The following is a 19,657-nucleotide window of genomic DNA, read 5'->3' as shown; positions in this document are numbered from 1 at the left end:
ATCTCATATGGCAAAAATAACATGCAATTAATAATAGTTCTTTACATATTCCTAGAATTTTTAAGAAAACTGGATGGTCATTTCTTATAAAATTGTACCTAAAGAAATGAATGCTTTCTTTTTATCAATAAATTACTCTATAAAAAGCAGAAAGGATGTATTTCTTCCACTATAAAAGCAGTGTTTAAAGGTCAAGGTTGATTCAACATTACGCCCCTTCACTTTATCCTAACTTTAAATCAAAATTTCAAGTAAATATAGTATGTGCTTTTCAGTCTTTTTTTTTTTTTTCAGTTTCCCTACCTCAGAACCTAACTGAGCTTTGGTGATAAGCTATCAGACCCCACATATTTCACTGAAAAGTCATAAAAATAATTATAAGCCATTAAAAAGAAGCTTCAAAACATTTTTCACAGAATTCTAAGAATACAACCTATTACATTTATGTTCTATCTTTGGGATAAAACACAAAAACAATATAGAAATGACATGAGCTGAAGTCTAAATATTATTTACTTAGTTAGACCCCTTCAAATATATGGTGTGGCAAAATGTAAAAACTGGAGCCCACCACTCCATATTCCTTCTACATTGGAAAAAAAGACTTGCTAACTTATTTAAATAAAGATTCCTACAAAGTCTCTTAAAATAGTATTACCACTTTTTATTGGGATAGTATTCAGGATTCATACTTAAAATCATAACCTTTTTTTGCAGTCATACTTTATTTTTCTTGAAGAACACAAAATCACTTTTAGTAACTAAAAATAATTACTGACCATCTACCCCTCGCTGGATAGTAGGCAAAGGCAGCTTTATCAGGCTCTTAGGCTCTCTCCCAATTTATTACATAAACAGAGACTTCTTTGGTGATGCTTGAGTTCTGTTTTAGACTAGACTGTGTGTGTTCTGCAGTGGAGCAGCTGTGTGGTGCCTGGTTAACGTAGCACAGAACTCGGCTGTTTCTTCTTGTCTCGGGGCACACATGGTGATCTCATTCTGAACAGTCACCTGTTGGCAGTGGAATAGGAACAGCCAATGATGGTCAACCTTAGGATTCCAAAAGTCAAAGATGCTGAGATGCTGGACACATATTATATATCTTAGACTCTAGGATCTGGGCTCTAGATCCTTAAAGGAAAAAAGAAATTCCGTCTGTTTTTAACAAGTGCCTCAGCAAAGCAACAGCACCCAGCGTACAAATTTGTCAAAAAACTAAACAACCGAAGAGCTGCGCCACGACCACCATCGAAGCCTCCCCAGACCTCGGTAAGAGCTGCACTGCGAACTGAAACTGGCGACCTGTGCCAGCCGGGCCTCCACACACCCTGACCAGGAACTATAGCAGCTGCACAACCCCAAGCCCTCCTTTCTATATCCTCCTTGCCTCCAGACCAGCCCGCTCATCTGCCCAGGGACTCTGGTAGCCACGTGCCCTCCGGAGCCCTCCCTGCCTCTGCACGGAGCCCTTCTCCTGGCCAGAGACTGTTGGAGCCTTGGGCTCTCTGTGCCAGTCACTAGGTGCCAGGCACTCCCAGAACTGTGTGCACCACCCCCTGCACTGTTGCTGGATCCAGGTGTGTCACAAACCGGAGCTGCTTCCACAACCAGAACTCCCTGGCTGGGGCAGCCCCAGAGGAATTACACAGGGTCACTCACTACAAAGATCCAGCAACAATAGAGTGATCCCGCTGGGGTCTAATCTTGGAGAGACACCTCCCCAACTCTGAGGATGGCCAGAGGCAACAGTGAAAAACAATCATGAGGCAAAATCAACAGAAAAACTCTGGCAATATGAACAATCAAAGTAGATCAACTCCCCCAAGGATCAATGGGGCAGACATACCACAAGATCCCATGCACAAACAAATAGCTGAGATGTCAGAAATCAAATTCAGAATCTGGATAGCAAAGAAGATCGAATTAGAATTCCAAGCAGTAACCCAAAAGATATCTCATGGTTCAACGAACTCAAAGAACAAATGACCAATGATTTTGACACATTGAGACAAGAAGTTGCAGCCCTCAAAGATCTGAGAAACACCAGTAGAATCCCTCAGTAACAGAATGGAACAGGCAGAAGAAAGGATTTCTGACATTGAAGACAAAGCTTTTGAACACTCCCAAACTCTCAAAGAGGAAGAGAAATGGAGGGCAAAAACAGATCACTCTCTCTCAGAGAGCTCTGGGATAATTAGAAGAAAACCAAAATTCGTCTTATCCCCGAAAGCAACGAAGTGGCTTCACAAGGCACAGAGTCTCTTCTCCATGAGATTATGAAGGAGAACTTTCCAGACATGCCAAGAGATTCTGAAATTCAGATAGCAGACAGTTTCAGAACTCCAGCACGACTCAACCCCAATAAGATATCCCCCAGACACATCATAATCAATTTCACTAAAGTTAATATGAAGGAGAAAATTCTGAAAGCCGCCAGACGAAAGAAAACCATAACCTACAAAGGGAAGAATATTAGAATAACTGCAGATCTCTCTACTGAAACCTTACAAGATAGAAGAGGATAGTCATTGACTTTTAATCTCCTAAAATAAAATAATATTCAACCCAGGAACCTGTACCCAGCTAAACTGAGTTTCATTTATAACGGAGAAATTAAATACTTTAACAACATTCACATGTTGAAGAAATTTGCCACAACTAAACCAGCTCTCCAGGATGTTCTAAGATCTATCCTTCATAAAGACCAGCATAACCCTCCACCACAAAAGTAAACCCACCCAGAAAATTTTGATCAAATTCCAACTTCCACAGTCGCAAAAGGATTAAAAATGTCCACCAGACTCTCGAAAGGCTTATCAATATTCTCAATTAATGTGAATGGTTTAAATTGTCCTCTAAAGAGGCACAGGTTGGCTGACTGGATACAAAAACTCAAGCCTGGTATCTGCTGCATACAAGAATCTCATCTTACATTAAAAGGCAAATATAGACTCAAGGTGAAGGGATAGTCATCTATACTCCAGGTAAATGGAAAACAGAAAAAAGCAGGCGTTGCAATCCTATTCGCAGATGCAATAGGCTTTAAACCAACCAAAATAAGGAAGGATAAGGATGGACACTTTGTATTTGTTAAGGTACTACTCAATATGATGAGATTTCAATTATTAATATTTATGCACCCAACCAGAATGCACCTCAATTATAAGAGAAACTCTAACAGACATGAGCAACTTGATTTCCTCCAGTTTCAGTGTAGTTGGAGATTTTAACACCCCTTTAGCAGTGCTGGCTAGATCCTCCAAAAAGAAACTAAGGAAAGAAATTTTAGAATTAAACTTAACCATTCAATGTCTGGACTTAATAGACATCTACAGAACATTTCATCCCAACAAAACTGAATACACATTCATCAGCCCATGGAACATACTCCAAAATCAACTACATCCTAGGTCACAAATCTAACCTCAGCAAATTTTAAAAAATACAAATTATTCCTTGCGTCTTCTCAGACCACCATGGAATAAAAGTTGAACTCAATAACAACAGGAATATACATACCCATACAAAAACATGGAAGCTAAACAACCTTATGCTGAAGGATAGATGGTTTAAAGACGAGATAAAGAAGGAAATCACCAAATTTTTGGAACAAAACAACGATGAAGACACGAACTATCAGAACCTCTGGGATTCTGCAAAGGCAGTCCTAAGAGGGAAATTTATAGCACTGCAAGCCTTCCTCAAGAAAACAGAAAGCGAGGAAATCAATAACTTAATGGGATATCTCAAACAATTGGAGAAGGAAGAACATTCCAACCCCAAACCCAACAGAAGAAAAGAAATAACCAAAATCAGAGCAGAATTATATGAAATTGAAAACAAAAGAATTATACAACAGATCAATAAAACCAAAAGTTTGTTTTTTGAAAAGGTCAATAAAATAGATAAACCTTTGGCCAACCTAACCAGGAAAAAAAGAGTAAAATCTCTAATTTCATCAGTCAGAAATGGTAAAGATGAAATAACAACAGACCCCTCAGAAAGTCAAAAAATCCTTAACGAATATTACAAGAAACTTTACTCTCAGAAATATGAAAATCTGAAAGAAATCGACCAATACTTGGAAGTACGCCACCTACCAAGACTTAGCCAGAACGAAGTGGAAATGTTGAACAGGCCTATATCAAGTTCTGAAATAGCATCAACTATTCAAAATCTCCCTAAAAAGAAAAGCCCAGGACCAGATGGCTTTACATCAGAATTCTACCAAACATTTAAAGAAGAACTAGTACCTATAGTACTAAACCTCTTCCAAAATATAGAAAAAGAAGGAATACTACCCAACATATTCTACGAAGCAAACATCGCCTTGATCCCTAAACCAGGGAAAGACCCAACAAGAAAAGAAAACTATAGACCAATATCACTAATGAATATTGATGCTAAAATACTCAATAAGATCCTAACAAACAAAATCCAACAACACATCAAAAAAATTATACACCATGACCAAGTGGGATTTATCCCAGGGTCTCAAGGCTGGTTCAATATATGTAAATCTATAAATGTAATTCAGCACATAAACTAACTGAAAAATAAAGACCATATGATTCTCTCAATTGATGCAGAAAAAGCTTTTGATAATATCCAGCATGACTTCATGATCAGAACACTTAAGAAAATTGGTATAGAAGGGACATTTCTTAATGTAATAGAGGCCATCTATAGCAAACCCACAGCCAATATCGCATTGAATGGAGTTAAATTGAAATCATTTCCACTTACATCAGGAACCAGGCAAGGTTGCCCATTGTCTCCATTGCTCTTTAACATTGTAATGGAAGTTTTAGCCATCGCAATTAAGGAAGAAAAGGTGATCAAGGGTATCCACATAGGGTCAGAAGAGATCAAACTTTCACTCTTCGCAGATGATGTGACAGTTTATCTGGAAAACACTAGGCATTCTACTACAAAACTTTTACAAGTGATCAAGGAATACAGCAGTGTCTCAGGCTACAAAATCAACACCCATAAATCTGTAGCCTTTATATATACCAACAACAACCAAGCTTAAAAAACAGTCAAGGACTCTATTCCCTTCACAGTAGTGCCAAAGAAGATGAAATATTTGGGAGTATACCTAACAAAGGACGTGAAAGAGAACTATGAAACTTTAAGAAAAGAAATAGCTGAAGATGTTAACAAATGGAAAAACATACCATGCTCATGGCTTGGAAGAATCAACATTGTTAAAATGTCTATACTACCCAAAGCAATATATAATTTTAATGCAATTCCTATGAAAGCTCCATTGTCATATTTTAAAGATCTTGATAAAATAATACCTCGTTTTATATGGAATCAGAAAAAACCTCGAATAGCCAAAACATTACTCAGCAATAAAAGCAAAGCAGGAGGAATCATGCTACCACACCTGAGACTGTACTATAAATCGACAGTGATCAAACAGCATGGTACTGGCACAAAAAAAAAAAAACCAGAGAAGTAGATGTCTGGAACAGAACAGAGAACCAAGAGACAAATCCAGCTACTTAAAGCCGTTATTTGATCTTTGACAAGCCAATTAAAAACATTCAGTGGGGAAAAGATTCCCTATTTAACAAATGGTGTTGGGTGAACTGGCTGTCAATCTGTAAAAGACTGAAACTGGACCCACACCTTTCACCATTAACTAAGATACACTCTCACTGTATAAAAGATTTAAACTTAAGACATGAAACTATAAAAATACTTAAAGAAAGTGCAGGGAAAACTCTTGAAGAAATCGGTCTGGTTGAGTATTTTATGAGGTGGACTGCCCAGGCAATTGAAGCAGTATCAAAAATACATTGCTGGGACCTGATCAAACTAAAAAGCTTCTGCACAGCCAAGAACATAGTAAGTAAAGCAAACAGACAGCCCTCAGAATGGGAGAAAATATTTGCAGGTTATACCTCCGATAAAGGTTTAATAACCAGAATCCACAGAGAACTCAAACGTATTAGCAAGAAAAGAACAAGTGATCCCATCTCAGGGTGGGCAAAGGACTTGAAGAGAAACTTATCTAAAGAAGACAGATGCACAGTCTACAGACACATGAAAAAAAGCTCATCATCGTTAATCATCAGAGAAATGCAAATCAAAACTACTTTGAGATATCACCTAACCCCAGTAAGAGAAGCCCTCATAACAAAATCCCAAAAACAGAGATGTTGCCGTGGATGTGGAGAAAAGGGCACACTTCTACACTGCTGGTGGGAATGCACAGTAATACGTTCCTTTTGGAAGGATGTTTGGAGAATACTTAGAGACCTAAAAATAGACCTGCCATTCGATCCTGTAATTCCTTTACTAGGTTTATACCCAAAAGACCAAAAATCACAATATAACAAAGACATCTGTACCAGAATGCCCAATTCACTATTGCTAAGTCATGGAAGAAGCCCAAGTGCCTATCGACCCACGAATGGACTAGCAAATTGTGGTACATGTATACCATGGAATATTATGCAGCCTTAAAGAAAGATGGAGACTTTACCTCTTTCATGTTTACACGGATGGAGCTGGAACATATTCTTCTTAGCAAAGTATCTCAGGAATGGAAGAAAAAGTATCCAATGCACTCAGCCCTACTATGAAGCTAATTTATAGCTTTCACATGAAGGGTATAACCCAACTATAGCACATGAATATGGGGAAATGGCCAAGAAAGGGGAAGGGAGAGGGGAGGTCAGAATAGAAGGAGGGTAATGGATGGGACCACACCTACAGTGCATCTTAGAATGCGTATAGGCGAAACTTACTAAATGCAGAATACAAATGTCTACATACAATAACTAAGAAAATGCCATGAAGGCTACATTGAACAAGTTGATGAGAATATTTAAGATTGTATATGAAACCAGCACATTGTACCCCTTGATTGCACGAATGTACACAGCTATGATTTAACAATTAAAAAAAAACACTAAAAATAAAAAAAAAAGTTTGAAAAATAATAATAATTACTGACCAATGGATTTTAAAATAATAACCTTTGGACAGATTTGATAATTAGATAAACAAAAGAAATGATCAAACAATCTAACAAGCAAAGCCTTGGATGAACTATGACTATAACAATCACCATACCAATGATGATGGTGGTAGCAGCAGCTAACATTTAACATACCCCATGTCAAAGGCTCTACTTCATTATTTCACTACATCCTTACGACTCTGAGGTTAGCACTTCTACTATCTCCATTTTGCAAATGATGAAACTGGGGTTTAGAGAAATTAAGTAACTTGCCTAAGGACAGATGGTTGCCAAGTGTCAGAAGTAGAATTTGAACAAAGGCAAACTGCTTCATTTCAGCTCAACCTACAAAAAACCAAGAACAAAGGAATAGCTGCCCAGGATTGCTGAAGCAGCACAAGTGGAGAAAAAAGATAAAAAATGAAATTTCCATATTTGCTGCATAAAGTACTTGTTATGCCTACATGGTATCATAGAAAGAACATGGGTATGAAATCATAAAAACCTGCACTCCGATACTGGACCCACCTTTGGAAAAGTCACTTGATCTTCCTGAGCCTGTTACCTCATCTACAAATACAAAAGGGCAATGATGTCAACCTCACGGGGCCGTAGAGAGGATTAAATCAGATAGCTTGGAAGGATTCCTAGAAGAGTATCTAGCATACAGCATGAGCTCCATAAATGATGACTTGCCTCACTTGGTTTGGGCTTTAAAAAATTAGAAATAACAAGTGGAATCCACAAACATTTAGGGTATTTACCGGAAATTTTTCATATAGTTAAGTTAATTTATTTTCATCACTAATGTGAATAATGCATATAACCAAATAAATAAATATTTTAACAAGATATTTCAGAAAGCAATCTGACAGTATCTATCAAAAAATAAGTATCAAAAATAGCTTTTACAAATGTAAAAAAAAGTGTTATTATTAAAAATAACATATACATACATTTTAAAATGTTTTTAACTTCACAGTCCAGACTAGTTCCATTCCCCAAAGCCAATCACCTTTAAAAGTTCTATGTGTGGCATCCAGAAATATTCCATGCACATGTACACATAATGTACCCATGTAGCCTCTTTAAAACACACATACACAAACACAAATAGAAGCCTAATGTACTTTTATGCACTCCTTTTAAACTTTATAGATCTTAGAGATCTTGCCATGGTAGCCCATATAGATTTGTTTACCATTGCACAAGATGTCGAACCAACCAATAATCCTCCCAAGACAGCAATTCCTTTTCTAGGAATCCATAATAGCCCAAACACATGCAGGTAGTTTATAGTAATTCTTGATATTCTAATTGATAATTTGGCATCTTGAAGTCATAGGCCAAACTAACAACCTAAGTTGTTTACATCCATACCATCCTTGTTTTTCTGCAAGTACATGGAAATCACGTTACAAACCTTCCAACTACAAATCCCAAAACCTGTGCTTCACTCTCTGCAAATAGGGAACATCCCCACCTACCAAGTCCCTGCCCTTTTAGTAATATTTTATTCTCACCCACACTTCCACACTCACTCCTTCTGCCTCCTAACCAACCCTGATGCTTTTCTATGCGGCCCTATATGGTGTAACACAAGCCCCTCCTCTTGGGAATTGTAATAAACTTTTCTCTCAAAAGTAGTTGTCGCCATGTCTGTCATCTTATCGTACCTGATTAAAAAAATTCCAGACACATTTTAAAACAAGATGCATAGTGTAGTTGGGCATTGTGGTAGGTGCCTACAGTCTCAGCTGCTCAAGAGGGTGAGGCAGGAGGATTGCTTGAACCCAGGAATTTGAGATTGCTGTGAGCTAGAATAGGCTGATGCCATGGCACTCTAGCCTGGGCAACAAAGACTTTGGTCAAAAAAAAAAAAAAAAAAAGATGTATAATGATATACATACTTGGATGTTAACTCAGACATTCTTCACAACAATAAAAAATTGAATGCACAGAGACAGGTTATAGTATTCCACACTGTGGATTATCTGCAATTAAAAAGACTCCATGATACAGGTTTAAGACATAGTTAAGTAAAAAAAGAGTAAGTTTTAGAACAGTGCATATAACATAAGCCAATCTGCAATCTTTTAATTATACAGGTGTGGGTATCTATTGGAGAATGTTAATAATGCTCTCTTCTCATGAGGAAAACGAGATAAAGAGGACATGTAGAGGTGGACTTTGACTTTTTACTCTACATATTTCTACACAAAGGTGTTACAAGCATGTATAAAGACTGCATTATTTTCTAAACTGAGGATAAAGACTGTATTAGTCATCTATTGCTGTTTAACAAATTATTCACAAACTTAACAGCTTTACACAACACACATATATTTTCTCATAGTTTCTGTAGGTCAGAAGTCCAGGTGCAGCTGAACTGAGTCCTCTATTGTTTAGGGCCACCCAAGGTAGCAATCATGGCTAGACCCGAGCTGAATTTTCACCTAGAGGCTCAACTAGGAAAGGATCCACTTCCCCACTTGGGTGGTTGTCAGCAGCGTTCAGTTCCTTATGGCTTTATGATTCATGGGAGCTGCTTCTCCCAAAGCCAGCAAAGAAAACGACAAGAAGACAGGAAAGCAAGTCTATAGCAAGATGAAGTTTTATATGTGTGTAGTGTAATGTAATCATAGGAGTCGCATCCTATCACCATTGCCATAGTCTATCAGTTAGACGCAAGTCACAGATCCTGCCCACACACTGAAGGGAAGGAGATTATCGAAGTCTGTTAACATCAGAAGGAGGATCACCAGGGACACCCTAAAGTCTTTATCACATCTCAGAGGCAAGTATCTGAAGGATGACCAGAAAGATAATATATACTGATGTAACTCATGACTCAATTAAATTAAACAAACTATACATGGACAAGATGTAAGCCTATGGTCTCATTAGTAACATTTTATAAAGTCATGCTACAAACCCAAATATAACTAAAAAAATTCACTGTCAAGAAAACAGGCAGATATTTGCTATAAAAAATGCAGTAGCAGATCTATAATAAAATAGCAATGCCATTTGGAAAAGTGGCTTTTCTGAAAGAAAACTTGGGTAATAACATGACCTTAAACCACAAAATGTGAAAAAGGAAAACCGAAGAAAGAACCAGGACAGAATTAGCTATGTGTTGAAACTGGTTGAAATGCTAAGTATACCAGTATATAATGTACATTTGGTAGAAAAAAGCATGAGAATAAGCCAGATAGAATATGATCTCATAATACTTCTAATGAGTTTGGAACGAGGCTACACACCACATTCTACAGGAAAAATAAAGGTAAAGGAAAGGTGCCATCTCTACTGAATAGGGAGTCTACTGAACTAAAAGGCTTCAAAGGACTCTGCATCTTTAATAATATAAAAAGGGTAAGACACAAATAGCATAATCTAAAATGCCATTAGAAATACTTCAGATATAAAAAAAGGTCTAAGTAAAGCAGGGTTTTATAAAGTGATCAAAAAAGAAACACTAAGGGGGAAAATCTTTTAAGATTAAAGAGGTTTTTCAAAGGACAAGTTGAAGTGGTTGTAAAATTTATGAGGCAGCATTAAACTTCAGTTCTAAGTAACAATAAATTATTCACTATAAAAACATACATGTGTCAAATATTATATGCCTCTTAAACTTTTTAAAACAATTTCTTACAGAACTGATTAGATGTATTAGGTCAATACTAACAGATACTAACTTGGTTATTAGCACAGTATGACCACTAGTAAAGAAGCAACTTTAGAAAAGAAATCTGAAAACCGAACCTCAATAAACTGTTCACCTCAACATCTGATCTGATATCACATACTAAGTACTTAACCTTAAAATCAATTTTGTTGACTCTAGCTAGAGTAAATGCTAGTTTTATTTTAAAATGCTTGCCTATGTTAAAACTACAAATATCTATTAACTAATGAATGTGGATTAAAATTTTTAATCAAATTAAAATGTTTTTTAAATAAATCAAATTATTAACTTAAAAGAAACATAACATACCGGAGAAGTATGGTTTCTGCAGCTCTAACTGCCATTGGCCCTAGTGTTATTCTGACATTTAACCAGAAAGACATCAGTCTGTCCTCTTCAGCTCCTTCACTGTCTCCTGTTCCTCACAGTGTAAGAAGGGAATCTATCATCTATACCCATGCTTCCTTCAACATTTTCTATAATTTACTCTTCCCTCAACTTTTTCTGAAAGCTAAAAAGAAAAAATATATACTTTGGGGCCATTGACACAATATACCTGTCTCATCTGGGTTTTGTACAGATTAAAATAAATACGTGGCAGTGCCTGACAGTCCATTCCCTAATTCCTGGTTTACTGTCAAATATAAACAGTACTTATACAAATATAAACAGCATGCTTCCACCCAGTGCTAGGACCTGGGAAATCAGCTAAGGCTTTTTTGAAGTTGTGTGATCTGATGGATTGGAAGGACTGACCAGGATCACAAGACTGCCTACTATTCCCATTAATTACTTATATAACTGACAACTAATAGCTCACACTCTTCCAGTAATTGTTTGGCATCAAAATGTCATTTAATTATAGGTGAACAACAAAGAGAAAAAAAGTTATTTGTTATAATTGTGGGGGTTTAACTATGATTTCATTTTCCAAAAAAGTCACTGAGTAACAGCTGAAGAATAGTCTCCCTATATTTCCCCAAACTTGATCCTCTGTTCCAAGGAAGAAAAAGTCTATTCACCTGGACTCCCCAAAAATCTCAAGTCTATTTTCTATCCTGAACCCTTCCCTTACACACATCTTAAACTTTGCAAATACTTCACGACTACATGTGACCACCTCCTTGAAACCATTCTCTCCCCCAAGCCCACTGATCTACAACAAAAGACTTAAAACAGGTTCATCTAAACAGGGGTCCTCAAACTACAGCCCGTGGGCCACATGCAGTGGTGTGATTGTATTTGTTCCCGTTTTGTTTTTTTACTTCAAAATAAGACATGTGCAGTGTGCATAGGAATGTGTTCATAGTTTTTTTTTTAAAACTATAGTCTGGCCCTCCAATGGTCTGAGGGACAGTGAACTGGCCCCCTGTTTAAAAAGTTTGAGGACGCTTGATCTAAAACAAAGGACTTAAACAGGTAACAAAGGAACGATTACACGAACAGAAAGATATTTTTCACTTCTATGAAGATGCTGTGTCTCTCTACTTCATTTTTTTAATTTTTAAAAACTTTTTAAAGATAGGGTCTCATTACATTGCCCAAGCTGGCCTCTTAACTCTTGGGCTCAAGCAATCCTCCCACCTCACCCTCCTAAATACCTGTAAACATAGGAATAGCCATCATACCTGGCCCTCTCCCCTTCTTGAATCATATGATCCTTCTTTTTCTAGCTTTCTCTTATATAGAAAAACAAATACTGCATTTTCTTCTTACCCCTACTTACAGGAAAAAAAAAAAAGCTCAAGCTCAATAATAGATATAACCTCAAATTTGGTGATGGGAAATCATCAGGAAATAGTGAAGGCATTTACAATAAGGAGATAAGCAAATCTTACTTAGCTCCAACCCAAGCTATCTAGGTCAGCCTAGGTCTCCAGTGTATAAGATAAGCCAGAAAGCTGGTCTTTCATACAACCATCTTTTCATATGATCGTATGAAAGACTTGCTAGAGCTCCAGTTTTCAAGAGGAGCCAGAAATCTGCTCTCTTACATGAAATTCCCCAATTGCTAACAACTCATTCAAAAATTTTTTAAAGACATTGCTTAAGTCAAACAAAATAAATCTATCCACATGATTCATCAGTCCAGGAAGATCACAAATTTTCAATGCCTGGTCTAGGCTCCAAGGTATAGGAAACTACTTTAGTTCACCTTTATGCTATAAACTCCATATTCGTTTTACCTAGAAAGGAACCCAGAATTTACCTGGACTATTAACAAATTCTGGCAAATAAATGATGAATTTTTCAACCCAACTAAGAATTGTACTGTTTTTAGTTCAAACTACTTTCCTTATACCTCCATTAACAGAAAATTCTATAATTTAGTCCTCTTCTAATTTTAATTCTCCAATGAATATGTGTTTAACACCATAGCCTATGGACTTATATATTAATTTCTTTTATTCTTCTGAACATGCCCTTAATTATTTTGCCTCTTCCATTTTAATTTGTTTCTCCTTTCAAATGAAATAATTTCATATGGACTGGAGCTCTTGCTTTTGTTCATCTGTTCTTTTCCACAATAGTATCTTAGGTCTGAAATGTACATTACCAGACTACATCAACTTGGAGACATTTCAAATTACTAATAATATTTCTATATCTACTTAACTAATAAACCAAAAAAAAATTATAGTGGACAAGAAAAATGACAGTGTTAACAAGAACAAATTCCTAAAATGAAAATTACCAAGAGAATGGTGAGGAGTGAAACATAAAGTGCGGCATATGTCATTTGGCACTGTCTAATATTTAACATTTCAAGAACAAGGCCAAAGGGAAAAATAAAAATTTGATGAAAGTCCAAATTTAAATCTATCCTTCCTAAAGGCCAAAAATTATACTACAACAATATGGCCTTTTTGTACATTTTGAAAATTTAGAAATTTGTTTTTATTTGGATTAAACATCCTATTTAATACTCTACTAAGAAAGGACAATTTAATGGGATTAATGTTTACATTCATTACTTTACTACAAAAACAAATATTGTCCAACAAGGAAAAAAGGAGAGAAATTCAAGAATGTTTCAAGATACTACATTTTGTTAAGTTCACTGATAATATTCTCAATTCATACTTGTCATAAAGCAAAATACATAATTGTCTTAAAGATTCTTCAGTACCACTTTCCAAGCAATGGAATATACATATGAAGTTAACAGGTATCTCTAAAAGTGACTAAAAATGTAAAATAATTTTGAATATACAGTAAATGGAAAAGTAAAACTGTCATTTTACCTACTCAATGTCCATTTGCAGCTCTCAACTTTAAGAAAAACAAAAAAGTGAACCAACTACTTACCATAAAAATAAAAAGGAAAAGTAGAACGTATGAATCACTTCCAAAACAGGCTAAATGATGAAACACATCCAAAATTTCATTTTCTTGGCATACCTGTGGATATCAGTTGATGACGGTACCATACTGCTATCTTCTCCAGAAGAAAGTTTCCATGATTCATTTAATTTGTGTTCACTTGTCCCCAGTTCACCCAACACCCAGTCTGGTAATCCCTCTGGGCTTGAACCTTTTGCTCGTGCTGGATTTGGTTCATCAAAATAGATGGACTGATTTTTAAAAATTAAAAAAAATATTTTTTCAAAATATACTAAAATGAAACAAAATTTCCATCAAGTTTCAAGTTTGACAACAGCCTTTCAAATATTCAACTTAAATTCAATTGCATAAAATTATTTAAAAAATCATTCACTGTACCAAGAATGAAATAATAAAATGTATAATATATTTATATTTTAGCTGTGCTCTGCTATATAAGTAATCTTAGAAATAGCAAAATTCTATAACAGACAAATCTTGTAAAAATGACTTATACCACAAAAGGGATATTAGCTTTATGAAAAATTAAAAATAAAGTTTTTTTTAAATCATGTTTAAATCATACCCTATTTCTGTGATCAATAACTACTTTGCACACACACAAAAGCAATGGGCAAAGAAACCACAATCAATGCAAATCAGAAATTAAAATTAGGATTCCCAGTCAGCATGGTGGCTCACTCCTTTAATCCTAGCACTCTGGAAGGCCGAGTTTGAGACCAACCTGAGCAAAAGTGAGACGCCTGTCTCTACTAAAAATAGAAAAATTAGCTGGGTGCTGTGGCAGGTATCTGTAGTCCCATCTCTGGGAGGCTGAGGCAGGAGGATAATTTGAGCCTGGAGGATAGCTTGAGCCCAGGAGCTTGAGGTTGCCGTGAGCTAGGCTGACATGATGGCACTCTAGCCTGGACAACAGAATGAGACTCTGTCTCAAAAAAATTGATGAATCAATTAATTAATTAATTAAATTAGGAATCCCTTGATAAAATGAGAACAACAGAGACCTTAGTTCTAGCCATACTATTAACTAGTTGAGAAACCTATGACAAGACTCTAGGCCTTCTCTTTATTTGTAAAATAAAGCCCTTCCTTATTAGTCTATGAAACTGAGAATGAATGGGAAAATATAATAAAATATATTCATATTTTAACCGACTTCACACAATGTTATACCTTTACACATTTTTTAAGAAAACTCTGTACTGACTGAACACCTCTGTAACAATTCTCCCAACCCTACACAGAGAATCCTCGGGGGCTGTTCTCTATGGAGGGGTAACATATAACCCTCTTTCCCAAATCAGACATGATCAGAAATTTCTCTTTAAATGACATCGTCACTCAAACATTTAATCAATTATTGATCCAAGTAACTACTATCCCAACTACTACTGATAGTAACCTAAGCAACATGGACAGTCCAACTTTAACATACAATTGGTAATAACATTAAAACTTTTGGCACTCTGCCATGGAAAATGGAATTATCCTCTAGTGCACAGCATGCCATTCAGCTAAAGTTTACTGATAAAATACGGGAAAATCTTAAAATACACTACACAGAAGTCTGTAGTTTAAAAACACACACACATATATTCAACAGCAACTACCAATACCTTGCACACCATCAGATCTCTCAAGTATAGGCATTCAATATCACACAAACCAAGGTATACTTCACGGTTACAAATACCAGGACAGTGACAATTAATGAACCAAGCATAATAATAACTACCTTTTTAAAAAGCTGATTTTGATAATGAAATTAAATGAAGTATAAAAAACACTTTTGAACTCCAACTTAATATTTTCATTTTATTGAGTAAAAAAAACTTTTAGAAGTCACTCAATCCAAACTCTCATGAATTTTAAAATAATATATATAAAAGAACTTTAAAAAACTAGAATTTACATTAAATATAAATTACATTACATTTTAATTACATTAATATAAATACATTAAAATATTACTATTATAATCCAGTAAAAATTTAGTAAGAAAAGCTCAGTATAAAAAAATTCATTTTTAGTTTTTCAAAAATATTGTGGAATACTGAGGGAAAAATAAGTCAGCAAGGATACTACCTTAACAGGCAAATGTCCCTTTTCTATTAAAGGTGGAAAAAACTGAATCAGAAGAAAAAAATTGGTACAGACAACTTAGTAGTATTATCACTCCCAAAAGGGATGAAAACTTGACACTAACTTTTAAAGATATGAAACTCATATACCTTTTGGTCATTGATACCTACCATGTATGAAGGTAAAGTTTTTAGTGTCCCTGATTCAGGTCGGTGTGTAAAAGGGCCTTCAAGCACCCCTCGCTTAAGCATATGCAATAACAACTTTGCATAAAGGTTCCGATTCTTCCTCCCTGTTATTCCTGAACCTGATCCTGAAGGTTCACACAGTTTTTTAATCCAAAGAGCACACCTTTGGCGTTCTGTAAATACATAAGAACTATTAAACACTAGATTCTTCAGAAAATAAAACATTAGATTACAAAGTCCTTTAACAGCATCTGTTTTAGTCTAGAACAGAAATCAGCAAACCTGTTCTGCTAAGGGCCAGACAGTAAATACTTTAGCAGGTCCTATGATCTCTGGAGCACTTACTCGACTCTGCCACCGCAGTGTGAAAGTACCCACAGACCGTACGTAAACAAAAGGCATGGTTGTATTCCAGTAAAACTTTACAAAAAAAGATTGTGGGTGTAGTTGGCCTATGGTCTCTGGTCTAGAATTTAATTTTATTAATTAATTGGCAATTGGGCAAGCATGCAAATAAATGTTTTCACAAAAATAAAACCTCTGCATTACTATCAAATTTCTGAGATAAAATTTAGCTATAATTTTGCATCTCCAAAGTATTTTAGATATAATGAAAAATCTTTGCATAATTCTAGTTATACAAATCTGGAAAGAGATAAAATGCAATCCCTGATTTATGTGTTTTAAACTTACTCTAAAATTAAATCTAAAACATTTTATTTATTAAAGCCAATAATATCCAGGGATTTGTTGCTGATTTGTTCAGGGTTTTCTTTTTACATCTCTAAAATAATTGAGTGCTCTTTACATGTAATTTTGTGGAATAATTATCATTTTTAAACTCTACCTAAAAAGTATGGCGCAGTTTAATTCACATACATACTATAATGATCTACTGGCTATATTATCTTGCCATGACACAGGATGGTTTTAGATCTCATGAAAACTATTCTGATATTAATCTTTACCAGCATAACTCAATTTGAAGATTATATATCTAACACAAATCATAAATCTTCTCTAATCTCTTAGTTTAAAAAGGTCATATTCATTTAATTTTTTTTTTACCTACAAAAATCACTAAGACTGGATTTACCACTTTGCAAATACCACTACAGGTATGAGAGTTATGCTTCTAAAAATACTTTGTATTTTTTGTTGTGAAAATTACATAATCACAAAACAAACTTCATGGAATATTGGATGTACTCTGTATAAATAGAAAATGCAAAAGGAAAACCCATAAACTTAAGTAAATAGTTTTCAAGCTATGTACTTTCCACATGACCAAAATATATGAAATCCATATATTATTCTCATGCCCAGAATCTAGTACAACTTGATTAAAGAATTCACTCCTCTATATAAGGTGACAGGAAAAACCATTATTAAAAGTAGAATTTAGCCACACAAAGATGTAAGTTATTATGAGTTTCTAGTTCTTGATGGGTATGTAAGTTCCCAGTTGCTCATTATAAATTAATTAAATAAAAAAGAGCCATGGATGGTGCCAATACTGACTATGTGTCATGAACAAAGATTACAATTAATCAATTCTATGTAGCTAAAAACTTTCTTTTTTTTGAGACAGAGTCTTACTCTGTGCGCTGGGGTTGAGTGATATGGTGTCATAGCTCACAGCAACCTCAAACTCTTGGGTTCAAGTTGATCCTCTTGCCTCAGCCTTCCGAGTAGCTGGTACTGCAGGCACGTGCCACAAGGCCTCTCTATTTTTTATTTTTTTGAGACAGGGTCTGGTTCTTGCTCAGGCTGGTCTCAAACTCCTGAGCTCAGAAGATCCACCCACCTTGGCCTCCCAATGTGCTGGAATTATAGGTGTGAGCCACCGTGCCCAGCCTCTAAAATCTTTTTTTCTTAAAGATAAAATATTAAGATAGTTGAATTTGAAATACATTTATAATGGGAAATTTTAATATAATTGTTTTCTAATAATCAGATCTAAGGCAAATAGAAAAAAATGTAGTGAAAATCTGAGAGGATGCAATAGAAATAGAAATGATCATTTGAATGATATAAAATGATCATAAATGAGTCATGGGTTGCAAAATATTCATTTCAAGAACAGCAGACAAAGAAAGAAGAGATTATATCTCACAAGGTAAGAAAAGAGAGCAGAGGAAGCAGCTCCAAGGAGTGACTATGCCAAGCCACCATGCACTAGGAAAGGCTGCAGGATCTAGAACAATGGGTGATGACAGAACGCGTAATTCACATTATTATACTCCCTTTACCTAACATAGCTCCCTGGAATAAGTACAGGAGTCCCCTGTTACCCATGGTTTTGCTTTCCATGATTTCATTTTTCTCTGTTTCAATTATTCACAAGCAATCATAGTCTAAAAATAGGTGAGTATAGTACAGTAAGGTATTTTGAGAGAGACTACATTCACCTCTTTTATTACAGTGTATCATTATAATTGTTATATTTTATTATTAGCTATTGTTGTTAATCTCTTACTGTGCCTAACATAAACTTCATCATATATATGTACATATAGGTTCAGTAGTATCCATAGTTTCAGGCATCCACTGGGTGTCCTGGAATATGTCCCTCAAGAAAAAGGGGGGCTATTATATTTAATATTGAGTCATTTCCTCACTTCGAATCGAGAGTCTACTCAGACACCTCAGGAAAATACAGAAGTTGGAAAAGGAAAAAGCCATAATTTCTCTGCCTTACTCCAAACTCTCCATACAAAAGCTACCAAATCAGATTTATCTTTATAGCCAACCTTATGCCTACTACAACTCAGAGAATCTCCCTAGTTTCCAAAATTTTTCCCAACTGCTCTCCAATTCCTTATTTAAAAATCCGCTAACTTTACACAAAGAATCTCATTCCACAATTAGAAATATCAGTCTCCAAATTGGAGATGAAACGGTAACAAAAGCTCATTCATACTTGATTTTATTCAGCCAATCAATAAGTATAAAAAACCAATTGACTTTTTTTGAGACAGAGTCTCACTTTGTTACCCTCAGTAGAGTGTCATGGTTTCATAGCTCACAGCTACCTCAAACTCTTGGGTTCAAGTGATTCTCTTGCCTCAGTCTCCCAAGTAGCTGGAACTACAGGTGCCCACCACAACGGCCAGCTACTTTTTCAGAGACGAGCCTTTTGCTCAGGCTGGTCTTGAACCTGTGAGCTCAGGCAATTCACCCTCCTCAGCCTCCTAAGAGTGCTAGGATTATAGGCGTGAGCCATTGCCCAGATCAACAGATTATTTTTTGCTTTAAAAAACAAAAGGGTCAGGGAACAGATGGATGTTAAGCTCCTGAAAAAGAAAATATTTCCACAGAGGGAAGAATAAGATGTAGGAAAAAATGGTTATAGCTAACCTCAGATATGTG

General features: G+C 35.6%; 1 protein-coding gene across 3 annotated transcripts in view; it reads right to left on the bottom strand.

Moving 5' to 3' along the window:
* Positions 1-19,657, bottom strand: part of CEP112 (centrosomal protein 112) — a 519,949-nt gene that overhangs the window by 492,001 nt on the left and 8,291 nt on the right. For 2 of the 3 annotated variants that reach the window (XM_053568367.1, XM_053568366.1), the window contains 2 exons: positions 16,268-16,458; positions 14,073-14,245 (listed from right to left, as the gene is read on the bottom strand). In XM_053568367.1, the coding sequence (XP_053424342.1) occupies positions 14,073-14,245; positions 16,268-16,458 (364 nt within the window). The remainder of the gene's footprint in view (positions 1-14,072; positions 14,246-16,267; positions 16,459-19,657) is intronic. The other variant, XM_053568368.1, reaches the window with a different exon arrangement.

Source organism: Nycticebus coucang, chromosome 18, assembly GCF_027406575.1.
Source record: "Nycticebus coucang isolate mNycCou1 chromosome 18, mNycCou1.pri, whole genome shotgun sequence".
Lineage (NCBI taxonomy): Eukaryota > Metazoa > Chordata > Mammalia > Primates > Lorisidae > Nycticebus > Nycticebus coucang.
The sequence above is the reverse complement of the archived record's forward strand: the minus strand, read 5'-3'. Positions and strand labels throughout refer to the sequence as shown.